Here is a 21,812-nt window from a genome sequence, read left to right as displayed (position 1 = left end):
TTTAAAGTCTTCTACTTTAAAATGTATCATATGTATCTGAATTGCCGATATAAATGAGACAAATTAAATAAATTATTAGAAGAATTTTTTTACTAAGCAACAACATTTTTGTTATGTTAGTAGTATTTTGTATTTTGACAACGGCACCCGATTTGGGCGTCGAAACGTTAATAAAAATCATTTTTTTAATAATATTGTGGCTTATTTCCCATTAAATAGTTAAAATTATTTTTTAAATATGATATTATGAAATTATGAATTATAATGGCATTATGAAATGTAAATAAAAAATGGTCAAAAAAATGAGGTCTTAAATTACATTTTTTGGCGCATTTTTTTGCTAATGCAAATTTGTCTAGATATTTTATAGTTAGGTATAGCCTCCCCTATTGTAAAAATCACGAGCCGCCACTGGTACGTTCCTATGTTAAACTCCCGAGGTTTTTCGATAATTTGACGAATATTAAGAATGTGTTCTCTTTATAGCTGAAATATACAACTGAAAATACAAATAGATGAGAAAACCAAAGCTATACCAATCAACAGAGGAATTCGCCAGGGAGACGTTATCTCACCAAAACTATTCACACTGGGACTGGAAGACATGTGCAAAAATATTAACTGGACAGATAAAGGTATAAAATATTAATGGAAGCAAACTGAGTCATTTGAGATATGCTGAAGATATTGTAATATTCGCTTCTAAGAATTACATACCACATACCATGATGGCGCAACTATTTCAAGCTTCGGAAAAAGTAGGTCTTAAGATGAACTTGGGTAAAACAAAAATAATGACGAATATACCGAATATTAGAAAAATAGCGTTGAAAGACATAAATTTAGTAACAGTAAATACATCTACATACCTGGGACAGATAATGAAAGTCAACAAAGAAAATCAAACTGCCGAAATTACCAGAAGAATAAGGTTAGCGTGGGCAGAATTTGGAAAACTGGAATCTTGAAAAACACTAAAATAGAACAATATTTGAAAACCAGAGTTTACGATCAGTATATCCTCCCCATACTCACGTATGGTTCACGGACGTGGACAGTAGTAGACACTCACCAAGGCGAATATGGGTAAAATAGTAAAGGTACAAAGAGCGGTGGAAAGATCAATGCTCGGGGTGAGACTTATAGACAAAAAAACAAACAAATGGATTAGAAGCAAAACCAAAGTAAAAGACGCAGGAGAATACGCTGCCAAATTAAAATGGAGCTTCGCTGGACACAATGCCCGACTGAAGGATAAAAGATGGAACCATGAAATACAACAGTGGAGACCATGGTTAGGAAGAAGAAGTAGAGGAAGGCCACAAATGAGATGGGCCGATGACATAAAGAAGTTTGGAGGACACAACTGGAAACAGGTGGCGCAAAATAGAAAACACTGGATTGAATTGGGGGAGGCCTATGTCCAAAGTTGGATTACTTAACGCTGAAGAAGTTCTCTTTATTAGACTTCTATAATAGAATCTAATTTATTATAATTTTAAATTTCACTTTAATACAGTTATTAACATCCGTTCAGCTTTACTAATAATCTAAATTCAAAAACTACACTATTTTTAAATTCATAACCAAAAATTGACTATTTGTTGTTCTGTGTCCATTGAACTGGAACCACAAGTTCTTATCAAGCAGTGAATCATATTGCCCTTTGAGCACTCTTAATAAATGTATCTTTTAACATCGACTTCATCGCTTACTAACAACTTTTAACATCGCTACTAACATCAGATTATTAACATGTAAATCATATTTCTCGATGTCACCTATTTTATAAGGTTGCTAGTTTCATCTACTAAGCAGAACCGTAAGTATTTGCCACATTTTTCTTTAACTAGTCATAATTTTAACCTTTTACATTCATTCTAACGTGGAAATACTTCGTTCTAGGCACTGAAGATGATCTGATCTAGATCGAAAACGTTTTGCGAATCCTTTTGGATTACTTTTTAATAGTTTTTCAATAAACTTTTTATACCATTGTACAAACGCAGTTTTTACTTCTTTAGGATCTCTTTATTTGTTCTCTTTATTTATTGTTTTTATTTATCTAAAAATACTTACCTCTTGAAACAGGTGCGCCTTAGAAACTTCATCCAGTTTACTTTTGTCTATTACCTTCACAGCGACTTTTTCTCCGGTAAAGACATGGCGGGCGAGTTTCACTACGGCGAAGTGCCCTCTGCCGAGCGTCTCCTCCAAGTCATATAGGCCAGCTATTTTACCATCGTACTGCTTTGCACGGTAGTTCGAGTTGAATTCTTGAGTACCTACTTTACTACTGGGGCGAAGATTCCTGTTCATATTCAGGGACCTGTAACAAAGGAAGCCCTTTTAAAATATGTTATTTAGATATTAGATCTTACGGAAAAATAAAGTTTTTGAAATTATACTTCTTTAGGCACGACTGGGATAAATGTTATTAGTGAATTTTTGGAATGCGCGCGCACACCGATATAAACAAGCAACAGTCTGAAGTTAGTTGCTAAATAAACTATTGCTAAATAAACAGTTATTGCTAACAGTTAATTGCTAAATAAAAGTTACGTATCAGTACAAATAAACAGTGTGAATAAATAAAAAAATATATATAGTCAGTGACATTAGAAGTGTTACACCCAGAATAGACAATGCGAAAACAATGCGAATATTTTTTCCAACGAAGCCGCCGCCGCCGTTTTCGCCTTATCTAGAAGGAATAATTTCTTGAACCAAGTTTTTTGGCAACAGAATGACTATATTTTTTAAAGCATGTTATAACATTATCAATGTTTTATCTTTTATACTTTTTGTAAAAATAAAGTTTTATCTTTAAATTTTTTGTGAAGAGACGGATTTATGAAGACCGGATGGTATAGAAATTTTTAGTTATTATTCGTCAGTCTAATTATTGCATTGAGTGTAAAAAAATACCTCGAGTTGGAAGACTCCAAAATTACCACCATGTTAGCTATTTTCACAAGGGTAGAATTGCTGCCTATAGAGATTAGGGTTTTTCGTATCACGAAATTGGCTGTCGTGTTAATTGTACGGTAATGGCGGTTATGCATCTGTGTCGTGTGTGAACAAATGAGGGTAGAGGAACACGAGCGTCAAGATAGGCGCTTTAGGGTAAGATCAGAACAAGTGGGTCGCGGTGGAGGTGGAGGTGGAGGTCGCGGTCGATGTCGATATCCATGTAAAACAAACACATTGGAGTGAATGGAAGGGAGCAGAGCAGGTATGTCGCGGTGGGGGTTTAGCGCGATGCCATCCAGGAGGTTTACATGGATGCTTTTGAAAATAAAATGAGTTTGTTTTACATGGATGTCTACTGCGCGGCCTACAAGGATGCTTCTCTATGATTGGTCGGTTCGAAGCTAAGTTGTCATTACCTGCGCTATCTGAGTTGATACTTTTTATAAAATCCCTTTTTTTGTATTCAGTTTATTTTTGAATTTCTAAAGTATGTATTAGCTCCTCTTAAATTTAGTGCTCCGTCAGTTGTTGTTACACTTACTAGGTGGTTACGGGTTAATTTAAAATTTTCTAAACAGTTCCTGTCTACTTCAAACATATGGTTTTCATTTGTTGAAATTTCATGGATTTCATTGAGGGAGCCGACAAAACTCTGTGTCGGGAACCCAAATAACTGCCCGCGGTATGTTGAAAATTTGCGGAAAAATGACCCGCTGCAGAAGTATTAATTATTAGCTGCATTATCTATATTTAATTATTAATATTAGCAAGAATTAAAAAAAAAATCCACGGGTCGCAAAAAAGTCTGAAGGGCCGCATGCGGCCCGCGGGCCGCACTTTGCCCATCCCTGGTATAGAGTATAGACAGTATATAGAGTATTGTTCATTTCTAGGTAAAAAAATTCAGTCAGTTTCGGTTGTGTCAATTTCGTCTGCCATCGGAACAATGTTATGTTATTTTAGAACAGTGGCTCTTCCATTGTTTAAAAGACCATTGTTTAAAAAATAATTTTTTAAAAGGCAGTTGGAAATAAATAAAGGTATAACAGGCACGGATAACAGGTGCCTGTTGTTTGCGATAGCCCGAGATAATGAACATCGCTCTGCCGCCGCCGCCGTGTGCCATGAGTCATTTTTACTATCGTATAGTTCAAATTACACAAATACCCATTATCTCTCAAATATTATATTATGGTCGAAGCGAAGTTTTATCAATGAAACTCGATATTTTTAAGACATTCCAGAAGAGGCTACAGATAAAATGTTTTAACATAATACATACATTTTTATTGTTGAAATGTTTGATGAAAACCGGTCCGGGCTAGCCGGACTTCCGGGTTATCAGGGGCCGACTTATCGAGGTTCCACTGTATTTAAATTCAGTAGATTTTTGAAATATGAAGAAGGATCTGATTATTTACAGCTGACATTTCATCACTATCATCACTTGACTGACACAACATTGCAAAAGCACAGTCTATTTGTCATTCAAATTTCATTAAGCTACTTCACTAGATAGTGGATCTAGCTCGACTTACAGCGTAGGTGACCTCCTTGCTATGTGCTGTCGACATCGACCGCGACTTAACTAGTAGCATCCACCGCGACCTACACCTCCACCTCGACCCACTTTTTCTGTTCTTACCCTTAGACTACTAGCTCTGCGAGACCGTTTTGGAATCAAATCGCTGACTAACGGTTTGGAGTAGAAGGTAGACCGGTTACTATGCGTACACTATAATGTGACGTTCGAGCCTTTGGATTGGTTTCATTCCGACGACGACTGACTAGTGCTTCCTTCCTTGACTGCGGACCACTGTCATCGTTTGAATGGACCGTGGTAGTCGTGACATCAAATCAATGTTGGCTACTCTGAAATGGTTTCCAAACAAAGCAAAAATTCACACATGGTGTTTGTTTTCGTTTTTATAATTGGAATATATTGCTTGTAGGATGTGTGATTTTTACAAAATGGTAGTGTGTTGGGTACCCGTGATTGTAATCAATGCTCATAGTATATTTCCCACCATATTTCCAAATAGGACTGGTTAAAAACCTGAAGAAAGGCAGTAAGTACTGTGTAGTGTGTAAATCCTTGATTTTGTGTAAGGACATTTATAAAATTAAAAGCAATATGATTGATATGACTAACAAGGATTGTGTCTTTAGAAAAAATGTGCAGATGATTGTTAAAACAAAATAAAATTAAAAATAATTACCAACACAAATCACGTGTATAATCAATTTACAGTTGCTTTGTTTGGAAACCTTTTTGACGTTTTGACGTCACACTATCACGGTCCATTGCTGCAAAGAACAGCAGCATTGGGTGGCAGAATGGCGTAATATAGCATTAAGCGATGCATCTCGATTTTATTCAGGAATGCATGATCGTCGTAGGATGGTAAGAGGCCGGTGTGGAAAGCGACGACATATCGGGTTTTCTGTTGAGGGACATGTACACAGGACAGTTGGAGTAATGGTTTGGTGGGCTATTACCTATGGTAGACGATTGTAAGTAAGGGAAAAAATCCTTACTTTATAATATAATATGTATCCTAAAATGTATATAATTTAAACATAAGTAGGTCGTTAAAAAGGTGTTGTTTCTGTAATAACAAACAAAGCGAAGGTTGATAATGTAGCAAATTGATGTAGTTTGTTTGGGTAACCTTGCGTTACTCACGTATAATCTAATTTCAAAGTCCAAGATAAAGGAAGATATAAAAAGCCGGAGGAGGGCTTAAGTAGGGATTGTTATTATAGTTAGCATTGTTCGAGATGGGTGTCTGAACGACTACCCCGTGAAACAACACCTCCTTAAGCCCTACGCTTATGGACGTTGTATTTTTAAATAAAGGTATAGTGTAGATTCAGTGTTTTTCCTAAGGTCGAGAGTTAAAGCTTTTTCCGTCCCTTAAGGACCAACACGACATCTCGAAGAATGCTAACTATAATAATAATCCCTACTTAACCCCTTCTCGGGCTTTTTATATCTTCCTTTATCTTGGAGTTTGAAATTAGATTATACGTGAGTAACGCTTCTTATTCGCAAGCAAGGTTACCCAAACAAACTACATCAATTTGCTACATTATCAACCTTCGCTTTGTTTGTTATTACAGAAACAACACCTCTTTAACGACCTACTTATGTTTAAATTATATACATTTTAGGATACATATTATTATATTATAAAGTAAGGGTTTTTTCCCTTACTGTACACGATCACCACTTGTGTTTATTAGAGGCAGTATGACAGATGCGCGTTATGTTGATGACATCTTACGAATCATTTTACTGCCTTATCTAAACGGACGTCGACACCTCTTTTTTCAGCTAGAAAACGCGCGTCCATATTGCTCGTCGAACTATGGACTTTCTTTAAGAAGCTGGCGTTAATGTTTTGCCGTGGCCACTCCGTTTACCGGATTTTAATTCTATTGAACATGTGTGGGATATGACGAGAAGGAGATGGTCCACTTTTCATCATCCTCCACAGACTCTGACATAGTTAATCCATGCAGTTCAAGATGCTTAGAACGAGCAAACATCGATTATCTCATTTTTTTAATGTCTAGACTATATGCCAACTATTTTAGTTGGCATCATTTGACATAGTGAAATATTTTGACTGATATTTTTTCCCTATTCGTCTTAGCCCCATTCTTGCTTCAGTGATTAAAGGGTTGTGATCAGATTCAATACCTGTTCCGGGGTATGTCGTAAGGGGGCGTTCAACATGTGAAGATTTTTTACCCCCCTCCCACCCTTACTCGCTCCTGTGTAACGCACCGTTGCACCCCCCTTCCCCTACCTAAACGTTACGTAACACTCAAGCAACCATTTTTACATCAAAGCAACATAAATCCTGCTATTCGCGGTGTGCAAGTACTTGGAGGGGATACGAAAAACGATCGTGCGCGAATAGCGGAGAAATCTTGCAACTTTCTTAAATAATTCATATTGTCAATTGAAATTGTCAAATTGACGTATATTTCATACTTACTGTCATTGAAGAAGAAAAATTATATGTTGCTCACAATATTGATATATGCAATTATTATATAAAAGTATATTTAATTAATTGTATTTTGCTTGCAGTACTGCCTTTTAATAATTAATTTTCTTTGCTACATACCAGAGGCGTGCGGTCCATGGAAGCGGGGGAAGCACCGCTTCCCTATACTTCGATATAAGAAAATATATTATTAATTAATATTTAATTATCAACAAATTTTCCCTAATCTAAGTAATCTATTATGTAGGCAATACGATCGAAAATATTAAAAATTTATCGCATAAACGAACTCAAACAATAATATACACACAATTTAACGCATCCTATACCAAGAGTCCGTGCCTGTACGGAAGCTCTTTTCAAAATAAGCGCAGTTGATCCATCCTTGTGTTGGCCAGGGGTGGTCAGGGTTTAATGACCGCACCCTCAAGTCATCTGGAGTTCGCGCGAATTTTCTTACCCTGGAAGCGATTCTCTGCTCGCCTTACGGCCAGCATTTACTTAAGTCAGTCGAAATTCGTAGGGTTACGAGGCGACGTTTTTTTTAATTGTAAATTTTGTGCTGTCGTTTATCTTTTTCTGCAATGGAAGGAGCAAGTGGACCGTCCTGTGGATTTATGAACAATATAGACAACTGTTTTTGTATTTGTATTGTGTGTAGTTTATTAAAAAAAAGGATTTTCAAGTCGAAGTTATCAAGAGAAAGTAGACATTATGAAGTCTGGTAGGTCAAAGGAGCCCATTAATTTGTAGACAAAAGTGGAAAAATCGGCAAAGAGATTTACCAAACATTTCCATGTGGGTTTTTATGAAAAATATGAATGGTTAACTGGCTGCAAAATTGTATCAAAATTATTTTGATGGCCCTGTATTCTTTTTAATACAAGCGAAAAAACACATTGGAACTCGGTCGGCATTACAGATTTAAATAATTTTCACATAAGTGTAAAGCGACATGTAAATAGTAAGTGCCATTTAAGTGCTACAATTAAAGAAAAACATTCGGGGCATATCGCATTGAACATAGTTTGGACAATCATTTAAATTATTTGGACAAATAAAAATTGATATAACTCTATTTTTTGTGGCTTTTTTCCAAACGTACGGCCCTAGAGAAAATATTGTTCCTAATTCATGCGGAAAGTGTCTTCCCCGCACTCCACTGCTTGCCCGAACTCCGCTATCGCGTCGTTCGGGTCAAAGGCAGTCTCTTGCGTGAAAGTATTACTTTCCGCACTAGTTAGGAAAATAACTATTTATTAATTCCACAATTTTCCGAGGTACCTCAAACAGAATCCAAAACGACTTAATTAACTGTACGGCTGACGTTGTAATGGATCATATTAAAAATGAGATAAAAAGCTCCATTTCTTTCAATTGCACTTGATGAAACAACAGATGTAACCATTTTTTGTCAGTTATCCATTGTTGTGCGATATGTGGTAGTGGTTGATGGTATTCCTTAAGAGAGATTTTTAGAATTCGTGAACATAACTGCCGATCGGACTGCAGAGGCTATGTTTCAAATTGTGTGTGATACTATTTCTAATAATAATATAAGCAAGAATGTAATTCCAAGCTTGTCGCTCAGAGCTATGATGGTGCTGCAGTAATGGCTGGTCAGTTAGCAGGTCTTCAAGCTAAAGTAAAGGAACAGTTTAAACATGCAATTTTTGTTCACTGTTTAGCACACAGACTTAATTTGGTTTTATCTCGAGGCATGGATAATATTAAAGACGTTAAAGTTTTAGAGAGCCCCTATAGCGCATCAGAGTACTATTATCGGGGGGGGGGGAGTGAATAGTCTGGAGCATTGGGGCGGGGTGGAGTGACGGCCGCTTCTAGGAGTAAATCCTCCTCTCCCCAATGAATTGTATCACCTGAATGTCTTTCTCAAGGTGCGTGCAAGTGTCTCAGGCTGGGTTAAACACTATTGCTTGCTTGCTTGCTTCGTTTTACAGGTAATTTTTTATAGTTTTTGTTTTTAATCCATATAAGTTAAGTAGTATAATATTAGGTATATTATATATACCTACTATTTATCTATTAAGTAGGTACATATACTTATCACATAGTATATATTTTGATCTCGACCCCCGTAAGAAAATAATTTTATACTCTTATTGAATCGCTTCCCCTACCGAAAATGTCACTGCACGCCACTGCTACATACAATTGTTTACCTTTTAATAACATAACCCTAATATTACTTTTTCTTCTTACAATTTTTTTGGGCTATGGCCTTGACAATTGTCCAGTAACCAGGACCACATTGATTGGCCAATATAATTAAAAGTGCGAAAAAAGTTGCCGAGCTATGAAACCAGGTGTCGCTTTTCCGAACTTGCACGGTCCCAATAAAAGCACAATAATTCTAAAATACCTGATTATAAAAATAGCGTTGTACATTTGTTTCTCCGCTACATGTATGATTAAATATGGTATGTGACAATTATGTTTGTTACAATTAACAAAATAATTATTCTAGCTATTCACGTGAGTGGAATTTATATTTTTAATTTGGGCGTATTTTAATGACAAATATCAAATTATTCATTGTCGGCATTCGAATAGTTTCAATGTCATAAAACAATAAGTGAAGGTTCTCTCACTTATGATTTGTCATTAAAAGTTGGTATTTTTTGCCTATTAAGGGGGCTACTACCTAAGTTGTTGATGACTCCTTTTGGTGATGATGAAGCACTATTTTGGCTCAACTTGATGTTGGGACTGCCATTTATGTTAGGACGGGACGTGTATGACACGGGCCGTGGAACAACCGGGCTCCGCACGGGATTTTGATTTATGCTACAGCGGGTCGCTTCTGGCGTCTGCACGGGTTTTTTTTTAAATTAGCTTTATTTGCATGGAATTGCTAGAGATAGCTGTAACTTTGATTGAAGATGAAAGAAGGAAAAGGTGATGGGCAGTCCACTCAGTATAGATATCATAAATAGGGTCCTTCGTGGATCCTTCCTCACACACTCAATTAAATGTTGTCATTTATTGTAGAATGCAGTTTAGCAGCCTCTTCTGGTTCAGTCTTGGACATAGGCCTCCCTTTGTGTTTACCATATTCGCCTGCCTTGTGCTACCTGGTGTCAGTTTGTGTTTCTTCCTGCCTTTTCTTTAATGTCGTCTATCCATTTTTTGCAGTTTTTTGCAGTCTTTCTATACCTCGTTTATGTACTCTTGGTCACCACTGCATTATTCTCTTTACCCTCGTCTCTTCACTTTCTCTTGCCACATATCCTGCCCATTTCCATTTATAGTACATTCTTTCACGGTTTTTGCTGTAAATTTTAAAGAACCGCTTGGATTTACATGAAATTTGGCATACACATAGCTAACATGTCAAAGAAAAAAAGTGATATGGTGCCGATGTGTGCTTTTGCCTTGAGGGTGAGTTTCACCCCATCTTGGGGGTGAAAAAATATATGTTCAAGATAAGTCCCGAAATGGATAAACTGACTAATTTTAAGCAACTTTTGTTCTATAGAGTTTTTTCACCAAATCAATACTTTTCGAGTTATTTGCAAGTGAATATGCTACTTTTTCAACAAAATAACCAAGTTTTTAGACGGTTTTTCGCAAATAACTCAAAACTTAAGCATTTTGTCGAAAAAAATATTCTTAGCAAAACTATAGCCTAAAAAAACTGAAAAAAAAACGGTGTATATATTAGGTCTCTATACCTAGCAAAAGCAGAGTTATAGCTAATTAAAAATATGGTTCATATTCGAAAAATTCCAAATAGAATAATTCAATGTGACATATCCAAATAATGAAGCATTCTTGGAGAAAACACATTACAACTTTTTTAAAGTGTTTAAAAAAAGCTTTATTTCTGTTTTTATAAAAAAAATTTCTAGCATTAAATTTAAGCAAGTTACGCTCAAAATAAAGTTGGTCCCTTCTGTTTTGGCAGAAAAAAATCAGGAAGACCCCCAATTAGCAACTTAAATGAAATTAATCGTTACCGCTTTACAAGTTACTTTACTTATGTTGTGTTTATATGATCTGTAAGTTTCACCGATTCAAAGTGCTTATTTTTGAAAAAATTTGGTTTTAAAATAAAATTTTTAAAAATTTTAATTTTGAAATTTTTTTTTTCAAAATAACTTAAAAATTGTTAGAGATACCAAAAGTCTTAAACAATAAAAAAAAGTCGGCTTTACTTCTCTGAATATTTTGTATTTTTTTTGTTTTTCTGTAAGACAAAAATTGGTTAAGATTCGGTGTTTCTAAATTTGCACACACTCGTGATAAGTGACTCGTTCAAGCCCTTTTAACTACAGCTCTTTCAAAAATAAGGACTTTGAACCGATGAAACTTACAGATCAAATGATCAATACATACGCGAGTAAAAAACTTGTGAAGTGGTAACAATTAATTTCATTTGAAATGCTAATTAGGGGGTGATTTTCCCGATTTCTTACCAAAAAAAAAGGGACCAACTTTATTTTGAGCTTAACTTGAGTACTTTTGCTGCTAACAATTTTTTTTAACACAAAAATAAGCATTTTTTGAACACTTTAAAAAAGTTAAAATGAGTTTTTCCCAAAAAAGTGCTTCGTTTTTTGGTTATGGCACGTTAAAATATTCGATTTGGAATTTGACGAATATGAACCTATTTTTCATTAGCTATAACTCTGCTTCTACTATGTATAATAACCTAGTATATACACCATGTCTTTCACTTTTTTACATGCTTATTTTTGATAAGAATTTTTTCGACCAAATACTTACTTTTTGAGTTATTTGCGAAAAACCGTCTGAAAACGTGGTTATTTTGTAGAAAAATTAACATATTCACTCGCAAACGAAAAGTATTAACTTGGTGAAAAAACTTTATAGAACAAAAGTTGCTTAGAATTAGCCATTTTATCCATTTCCGCCTTTCCGGACTTATTTCGAACATATATTTTTCACCCCCAAAAGGGGGTGAAACTCACCTCTAGGGCAAAAGCACACATCGGCATAATATCACTTTTTTTCTTTGACTTGTTAGCTATGTGTATGCCAAATTTCATGTCAATACAAGCGGTTCTTTAATATGCAGAGGTTTTGCAATATTTTACCTTTAAAGAACATACTATTAGATTTTGCAATAGCTTGTTGAACGTTGAAGAATGTTGGCAACAATCATGACAATATTTACCTTGTCCATAACAATGCAAAAAAAGTTGTATCTTCTGCATACCTGATATTGTTCAAGTGATACCTGTTTAATAGAATGCCTTTTACAATTTCGTACAAACTTTCGCTAAATATTTTTTCAGAATAGAGATTAAAGATTAGAGGAGACAAACTACAGCCTTGCCTCACTCTACGCATGATTTTTATGTATCTGGTGTGTTCACCGTCATTTCAGAGATTTGTGGTTTGATTCCAATAGAAAAAACTGAATACAACCAATCCTAAGGCCTGGAATACATAAAAAGAAGAATAAACTCGCCAATATATAAGTAAATTTTTTATTATATTGATATTTCAGATCCAGTAAATAGTTATGTAGGGCATGAACTCCTTACGTGAAGGAGTTGTCATGTCAAATATTCACTATTTTCAAACCATATCTAATGAGACGGGTTAAGGTTAATGACGGGGAAAAGTTAATGAACTGAATGAAGGGTATGATGTAAGATGTAAGATGTGAAAAGTCAAAGACTGTCATGGCTGGGACATGTTCAGCGACAAGAAGATACAAAAACTACAAAGAAGATATTACAGTGGAAGCCGGTAGGAAGGCGAAAAAAAGGAAGGCCCAGGACAACATGGTTGGATGACGTGGAGGACGACCTGAAAACCATGAATATAAGACAATGGAGGAAAAGGGCCCAAGAGAGACAGACAGGCAAAAACCCATCCAGGGTTATGATGCCAAAAGAAGAAGAAGAAGAATAGCTGCGTAACCTAATTGTATGTAAAAAACAGGCCCACAAACAATATAAAATTAGTAATAGGCAAGATGATTATGACCGTTTCGTGGCTTTAAGAAATCAGTGTGAAATTTTAAGAGCAGACTGTCAGAAACAGTATTTAGATAGGATACAAAACAACATTTCCGATAATCCAAAATATTTTTGGTCTTACATTAAAAGCAAAAGAAATGGGTATAACATACCAACTACAATGGTCTATAATGACAGAGTTGGCTTGAATGTCAAGGACTCTGCCAATATGTTTGCAGAATATTTCTCATCTGTCTACTCAGATGACCAACAAGATACTTTACCTTTTTTTAGTTTTGAAAGTTCGATTTGTTTGAGTTCCATAATACTTACAGCAACTGAGGTCTATGATACTATTGCAAGTTGTAAAAACCGATTATGTGCAGGGCCGGATGGAATCCCAGCCTATTTTCTGAAAAAATGTATATGTGTACTTACAAAACCAATTTTGTTTATTTTTAACAGATAACTTGGTACTGGTAGCTTTCCCAGTCTCTGGAAGAAGAGCTTTTTAAAGCCGATTTTTAAATCAGGTGCAAGGAACGACATATCAAACTATCGAGCTGTCTGTAATCAGTCAGAGCTGCCAAAGTTGCTTGATTGTTTGGTTAGTAAGAAACTGACATGGTGTTTTAGAGGCATTTTTAATCCTGAACAATTTGGCTTTATGAAAGGGAGGTCAACAGATGCCAGCCTAGTTTTGTATGTCAATCATATATATAACAGCTTTGAAGAGGGATTCCAGGTTGACTCGATCTATACTGACTTTTCTAAAGCATTTGATCGGGTTAACCATGGGGTCCTATTACAAAAACTAAGAGATTTATTAGCGGCCGTACGCAGGCAGTTAACTTAGGAGGTGTTACTTCGATTGAAATACCAGTTCGGTATCGGGTTCTGAATCGGGCGTGCCGCAAGGCTCTCATTGTGGCCCTGTTTTGTTTTCTTGTTTCTGGTTGATTTAGTAGAAAAAATTAAAAATTGTAGTGTTCTTATGTTTGCTGACGATGTAAAACTGTTTAGAAAAATTCAATCCTGGGATGATGCTGTTATACTACAGGAAGATCTTAAATCTTTTTATGATTGGTGCAGTTTAAACAGAATGTCACTTAATATAAACAAATGTCGTAAAATGATGTTCTCGAGGAAAAGAAATCCAATTACATTCGTTTATTATATTAATAACTTGCCATTAGCCCCTAAAAATGAAGTATCAGATTTGGGAATCTGATTAGACACCAAACTGTCATTCTCATGCCACATCAATCAAGTAACAAACAGGACGATGAAAGTACTGGGATTTATCCAACGCACATCTGCAGACCTGTCTTTGTTCACATTTAGAAAACTTTATTGTGGTCTCGTTAGGCCCATTCTAGAGTTTGGATCAGTTGTATGGTCCCCATCATACAACTGTTACATTGAACATATTGAAAGAGTCCAAAATAAATTTTTGAGGGTAGCAGCTTATAAGAGTGGATACAGGAGAGAGGAATATGACTATCAGTGGGTAAGAGATAGTCTAAATTTACCAACACTTGAGTCAAGGAGGACATTGTTAGATTTATGCTTCCTACACAAAGTTATTAATGCTTTCATAGATTGTCCTCAATTGATATCACTTTTTAGTCTTAAAGTTCCTAGTAGAAGCAACAGACAATCAGAAATCTTTTCAGTGCCATTTCACCACACTAATTTTGGTATAAATGAACCGACTACACGATTGGTTCGGAATGCTAACAGCCTGCCAAGACAAATGGATATTTTTGACTCCAAAATTGGTTTGTTCAAAAAACAACTAAGGGGTATCTTACAATAAGTTTGTTGTAGTTATGTATTGTTCTTACAATATGTTTGTTTGTATTATTCTGATGTGTTTATTATTTTAATAATTTATTATTGTTGAGGTGTAACTTGTTGTGTGTAAAACTTGTAAATGGATGCCGTAAATAAATAAATAAATAAATAAATAAATAAATAAATAAATAAATATCTAATAAGCCACCAGTTATTTAATCCATTAAAAAACTAATTAAATAATTAATTAAACATGCATTCTTAAAAGAAACAGATTTATAATGGATTAACATGTTTTTTGTCTTTTAGAGTGCTTAAAAATAAAACTACTATACATACTTTCAATTGCATATTTTTTTTATACTTTACTGACAAACAGATTTTATACTAACTACTGGGTTCATGTTTTGGTACTTTTAATAGCATTAATAACAGCAGATACCTTGAAACATTTAAAAGCAGAGAACAAGATGATACTGTTTAATAGCAATGTGCAAACAATTCAAGATCAAATATTATGGTGGACTTTGATAATATACTTATTTAATTTACTAGAAGGTATATTTAATAACATTAACATATTAATTTGTAAACATTATCCACTTGTATGTTAAACAATCCATTTAATTATGTCTAATAGGTAAGCACTTCATTAATATCTAGGGGTTATCAGGTAATAAATTTAAATTAACTTTATAAAAGTGTCTTTACATTGGTAAATTAAATCAATATTGGCATTATACAAGATAACAACAATCTGAACAGGTACAATGTAAAGTTTTAAGAACTTGTGTAGACATAATCAAATAATAATAAAAATGATCAAATTCAAATACATTATATTGTTATCACTAAACCATAGAGGTGTCAAAAGAAACAGAAAAAAAATGCCAAAAAGTGAGTAAAGGACCAAAATGTTCCTAATAAAAATCTGAACATTTCTAAATAAAATATTTATTATTGTAGTGGGAGAACATGGGGCAAACGAAAGTTAAAAATCTAATTTATGAAAACCATTTTATATCTCTCTCTCTCTCTCTCTCACTGACATTTTTTACATTTGTATATTTGTTTCCTTTTTGTATAACTAAGTTGCGAGTTTTCTTTCTATTAAATCAATATCAATAATGATAACATCTTTACACATATACAAATTGTTTGTACAGTTGAACATCATCTTCTAATTCAAAATGTTTAATATGTTAAAGTAATTATAAGATGTTTTTAAACCAGGAGGAGAAATTCAAATTTACCGTGCTGTAACGCTTGTTTGTAATTGGTGCAACCGCAGACAAGTTTACTCCACTGTTAAAATTTTGTATTTCGATAAACACAAAACACGATAAACATATTACACAAAATATTTTGTATTTCGATATCAACCTCCGAAGTGGAAGTTGAAACATCAATAAATTTCATTTTTAAAATAAATTGTGGCTTATTTCCCAATAAAGCAGTAAGTTTGGAATTAGGGAAAAATCATCAACAATCCATCCTCTTTCAATAGTAACATCAAATGTAAAGGCAGTATGATTACAAAGACTGAAGACTGCCAGAGTTTTCTTAGATATCAAGAAGGTTTTCGACTCCATTTGGCATAATGATTATACAAACTTCACGAGATGAACTGCTCCCCTTCACTACTATTGATTGTTGGTGATTGTCTTACAAGATGCAGGCGTAAGTATGGTCAAAATTAATGGAACATATTCCCAGTAATTTTTAATGCAGCAAGGAGTTTCAAAAGGTTTACTGCTGTCTCCTCTATTGTATAATCTCTACTGAGGTAACATATATGTGATTAAGAACTATCCAATAGTAAGTAATTTTGTTACAATGTTATTGAAATGAACAACAAATTGAAGTTCAACTATCACAATCATGTATAAAAAGAAAAATTATAACTAGAGCAAAACACTTTAGAAGCTTAGACACAAGAATGAGGGAATTATGATTCAAACTGCTGCCAATACAGTAAAACCTGCCATATCCGGATCAATGTGGCGACAGACCGATCCGGATATGAAAAAATCTGGATTATCAAGACCACTACTTCTTTTACAGTCTCTGAAACGTTTTCTCTTTCATACATTCCAGTAATCAACGCCGTTCCATGATACATTATTTCGCCATATTTTAGTTCTTCTTTTAGTGCATTGTCCAACAGCAGGACTGCCTTTCTCGGTAGATTTCAGTAGATCCGGACGGCGCAGAACCGTCCGGATATGGGGAGGTCCGGATATGACAGGTCTGGATATGGCAGGTTGTACTGTATTTATAAAATGATTTGCAGACCCATGGTGGAATATGGTTATACAATATTTTATAATTGTAAAGGTACTGCTAAGAATAATATAAAATCCTGATTCCTGATCATTAAGGATTAACCTATTCCAATGTGATACTTACTGGCGAAAGCACATATTTTTCTGCTCTGTTAATGATGTACAATTTAAGTGATATTTCTTAGTGTTTAATGTGTCGTTTTGTATCAAAAAATACGTAAAAGTTCAGACCCTATTAATCTGTAAGTTATCTTTCATTTTTATTAGTGAATGTTCCAGAAATTGCATTTATTTGCAATTAGAAGCACATATTCTCCTAATTGAGTTCAACAAAAACTTAAGTACTCTTCATAAAAAGTTATCAGTACTTCTACAAATAATATATTTTGAAGATAGGCCAGTGCTTGATCTAAATTTTTAAATATGTCATGCACAAAATGTTTGTTGGATGTCAGTGGTGGTGAATATTGGGTTTGTGATGGTTGCAGTCAAAATATTCATCATCAATGTGCCAATCTGACTGCATCAGAAATCAGGGTGTTGGAGTTGAAGGGTAGAAGAGTCCTTAAACTTTTTTGCGAATCCTGTGAGGATGGAATTAAAATGATTCCTATGATGAAGAAACAAATAAGTTCTCTTGAACAAAAAGTGGAACAACTTATTGATAAACTTAGCTCACTAGAGCTGCCTAGAGATAATAAAGCCACAGATCTTGATACCATCATCCAGGAAGTTGAAGAACGTAAATTTCGTGAGAATAATATTATTATTTATAACCTTCATGAAACCAACTCTAGCACAGCACCAGCAAGAATTGAAGAAGATATGAATAAAGTTAAACACACTTTAAGCGTGATTAACCCCAACATTCAAGTTAAAAAAGTCATTAGACTTGGTAATGTCAAGAATAATATGTCACGTCCGCTTAAAGTAGTCCTGGAAAATAAGAATGTAGCACTGTCAATTTTAAAAAATAAAAATAAACTTGCTACATCCAATATTAAGATTAGCTCCGATTCTACCTATCTACAGAGAAAGTACCTAAGTGAACTTCGTACTAATTTGGCAGATAGGGTTTCAAAAGGTGAAGAAAATCTTACCATTAGGTACATTCGTGGCGTTCCAAAAATAGTAATTCAGAAAAAAAACTGAATTCCAGGGGTACCTCCCACATTGTGTCTGGTGAACTAACAGTGTATTATCAGAATGTTAGAGGAATTAGAACCAAGCTTACTGCTCTTGAAGAAAGTGCTGCTACAACTGACTATGATGTGCTTATATTTACTGAGTCGTGGTTGTGTGATGGTATCAGTAATGACGAATTGGGACTTTTAGATTTTAATATACAGGGTGGTGAATCGGAAAACGGGCCATAGGATACTCAATGTAAAATTCTAAACTGTTGAATTTCTGCTTCCCTAATTATGTTACATCAAAAATCATCGGAAGTTATTTGTAGAGGATTGAAATCTGTATTAGAAACAGAAGTTACAATTGTTCTACGATTTAAACACATTCCAAAATTTTGAAAAATATAATGTATTTACCGCAGTAGGTATGTGTGGGCATGTTAGGCCACACGTTATTATTTAACTGACAGTGAGCACATTATTGACTGAAGAAGATATCTTTATTATTAATACTTCTCCTTAACTAAAGGTATCTTATCAACTTTATTGTGTTTTAAACAGTAATTGATAAAATAAATAAAAAAATTGACAGTTCAAATTGTTAATATAATAAATTTATTGTCAACAAATGCAACCTTATACACATTATGGTATTGCGTGTGGCCTAACTTTGGCATATTACTCTGAAAAATGTATTATATTTTTACAAAATTTTGAATAATTATTGTTCGTAGAACAATATTAACAGTTGTTTTCAATACAGATTTCAATTCTCTACAAATAGTTTCTTATGACTTTTGATGTAAAATAATTAGGGAAGCAGGAATTCAACAGTTTAGAATTTTACATTGAGTTTCCTATGGCCCGCTTTCCAATTCACCACCCGGTATATCGAAAGGACCGCTCTCCATTAACTAGTGATAAAGTAATTGGAGGGGGTGTCCTTATTGCAGTTAAAAAATATTACTCATCGAGGTCTATTCTGTTACCACATGTTCACTTGGAGGAACTGTTTGTTGAAGTTTGCACTCTGAATGAATGTTATATATTTGGTACAGTTTATCTTCCTCCTAATTCAGCCTTAATATCCTATGAGAATCATTGTATCAGTATAGAATCTGTCTGTAACAATTTTCCTGAACACAAGTTCATTCTAACAGGAGACTACAATCTGCCAAATAGCGAATGGTACCATGATAAAAGAGGTGTCTTTAGTAATAATAGTAACACTGCTACTGATACTTTAGTTGATACTTTTGCATTTTATAACCTATTTCAGCTTAATCACATCACAAATTGCAACGGAGTTTTACTTGACCTGGTTTTTGCTAATGATAATGAAAATGTAACAGTTGAAATTGCTAATGATTATTTATTGCCTTGTGATCGTTATCATCCTGCGTTATCTATTTCTTTAGCTATTAAAGATAATATGCCTGAGCTTCAATATGATAGTTTTGCCTTCAATTTTAGGAGAGGAGACTATGTTGCTCTTAATATGTATCTTGCTAGTATCTCCTGGGAGAATGTTTTAGGTATTTGCAGTGATATTAACGAGGCCACGGAACTGTTCTACTCCATATTGCAGTTTGGCATCCATTGTTCAATACCACGTGTAAGATTAAAAAATCCCAAATTTCCTCGTTGGATGACTAATGACCTAAAATCATTAATATTTAGGAAAAAAATTGCTCATAAGATATATAAACAAACAAATTCTTGGGACGATTATCTACTTTTCTCTTCCTTGAGAACCACATGCAAAGAATTAAGCAGGTCATGTCATGATATTTATATAAGTCAAACTGAATCTAGAATTAGTTCAAACGTAAAGCACTTTTGGAAGTTTGTTAACAGCAGACGCAAAAATAATGGTCTACCAAACACTATGTTTCTTGGAAACACAGTGCTTAATAATGGTGCGGATATTGTTAATAATTTTGCGCAATGCTTTCAAAATATTTACAGAGTAAATGATGATTTAATACAGCCCACCTTGGAATATGAAAAAACAGTGAGTCTGAATTCTTGTAATGTATCTATTGAAATCATATTTGAAAAATTAGCCAATTTAGACATTTTTAAAAGCTCTGGACCTGATGGAATTCCACCCATACTATTAAAAAATTGTAGATGTACTTTAACCCATCCCTTATATTTTCTGTTTTCTCATTCACTTGATTCAGGTATTTGTCCAAGTTTGTGGAAATCTAGTTTTATTGTTCCTATTCATAAATCAGGTGACAGGAGTAATATAGCTAACTACAGACCAATAAGCATTCTTTCTTCTATTCCTAAAATTCTAGAGAGTATAATATGCGACTCTATTAAAACACCTTTATGCAATGTACTAATTGAAGAGCAACATGGTTTTCTTTCAGGTAGATCAACTTCTACAAATCTTTTACTTTTCACGCAATACATATCTGATGCTTTGGAAAGGAGACTACAGGTGGATGCTATTTATACAGATTTCTCCAAAGCTTTTGACACTGTGATTGTGAAAAACTTCAAGATGATATTAACAAAATTATGGCATGGTGCAATTGGAACCAAATGAGCATTAATGTTGGAAAATGTCACTTTATTAGTTTCTGTAGAAGAATTAACAACCTCTTTTATAATTACAAATTAGCTGAAGAACCACTGAAGGCTGTATCAACTGTAAGAGATCTAAGTGTTCAATTAGATTCCAAACTAAATTTTTGCGCTCATTTTGATTATGTGAATAACCAGGCATTTAAAATGTTAGGCTTCATTATTAGAACTTCTAGATGTTTGCATAACATTAGTTCCATCAGACTGATTTACATTTCCCTAGTTAGATCTGTTCTTGAGTATTGCTCAGTTGTTTGGTCACCCACTTATGAAGTCCATATAGCCAAGCTTGAAAAAGTCCAAAATAAATTCATTAGGTACTTGAGTTTTAAATTACACAAACCTTTAAGTGACCATTCCTACTCAGAAATTAGAAATAAATTAAACCTTCCTAGGCTATCTTCCAGACGGATGTATGCTGATGTTTTGTTTTTCATAAAATACTGAATTCAAAAATTAATTGCAATGATTTACTGTCTCTAATTGACTTTAATGTTCCCTCTAGAGTTACTAGAACATCCCAAAATTTTGCAATTAAATTTCATCGCTGCAACTTTGGTAGGCATTCTCCGCTGAGTAGAATCATTCTAAATGGAAATAGAATAGACCTGGATTTGTTGCTGTGCGCTTCGGAAAATGTTTGTAGACAGTGTTTAAAAAAAAATTTGTAATCTTATGTGATTTATATTTGTTATTTACTTTGTATTATTTTAATATTTGTTTTTTCTATATAGCTACATCGCCAATTTTTGTCATACATATTTACTATATCTTTATGTTTATTGTATCACTAGATAATTATAATATTTTGTGTATATATTAAATTGGGTGGTACCCCGTTAATAAATAAATAAATAAAAAAAACCTTTCGAAGACTTTTGATAAAGTCGGAAGCAGACTTATTGGTCTGTACGAACTGGCTTCAGTTAGAGGTTTACCAGGTTTGGGTATCATTATAATTTGTGCATACTTCCATTGCACTGGAAAATAGCATAGTCTCAGGAGGCTATTAAAAAACGGAGGCTATTATTAAGACGACACCTTTTCTTGGGAGTT

At 34.2% G+C, this 21,812-nt stretch overlaps 1 protein-coding gene across 1 annotated transcript in view; it reads right to left on the bottom strand.

The window, feature by feature from the left end:
* LOC126880554 (SNF-related serine/threonine-protein kinase-like) overlaps positions 1-21,812 on the bottom strand; it is a 111,992-nt gene that overhangs the window by 88,465 nt on the left and 1,715 nt on the right. Inside the window, exon 2 of the mRNA XM_050644485.1 lies at positions 2,080-2,329. Within this exon, the coding sequence (XP_050500442.1) occupies positions 2,080-2,319 (240 nt within the window). The 5' untranslated portion in view covers positions 2,320-2,329. The remainder of the gene's footprint in view (positions 1-2,079; positions 2,330-21,812) is intronic.

Source organism: Diabrotica virgifera, chromosome 2 (assembly GCF_917563875.1).
Source record: "Diabrotica virgifera virgifera chromosome 2, PGI_DIABVI_V3a".
Taxonomy (NCBI): domain Eukaryota; kingdom Metazoa; phylum Arthropoda; class Insecta; order Coleoptera; family Chrysomelidae; genus Diabrotica; species Diabrotica virgifera.
Note: the sequence above shows the minus strand (reverse complement) of the source record. Positions and strands in the feature narration are given on the sequence as shown.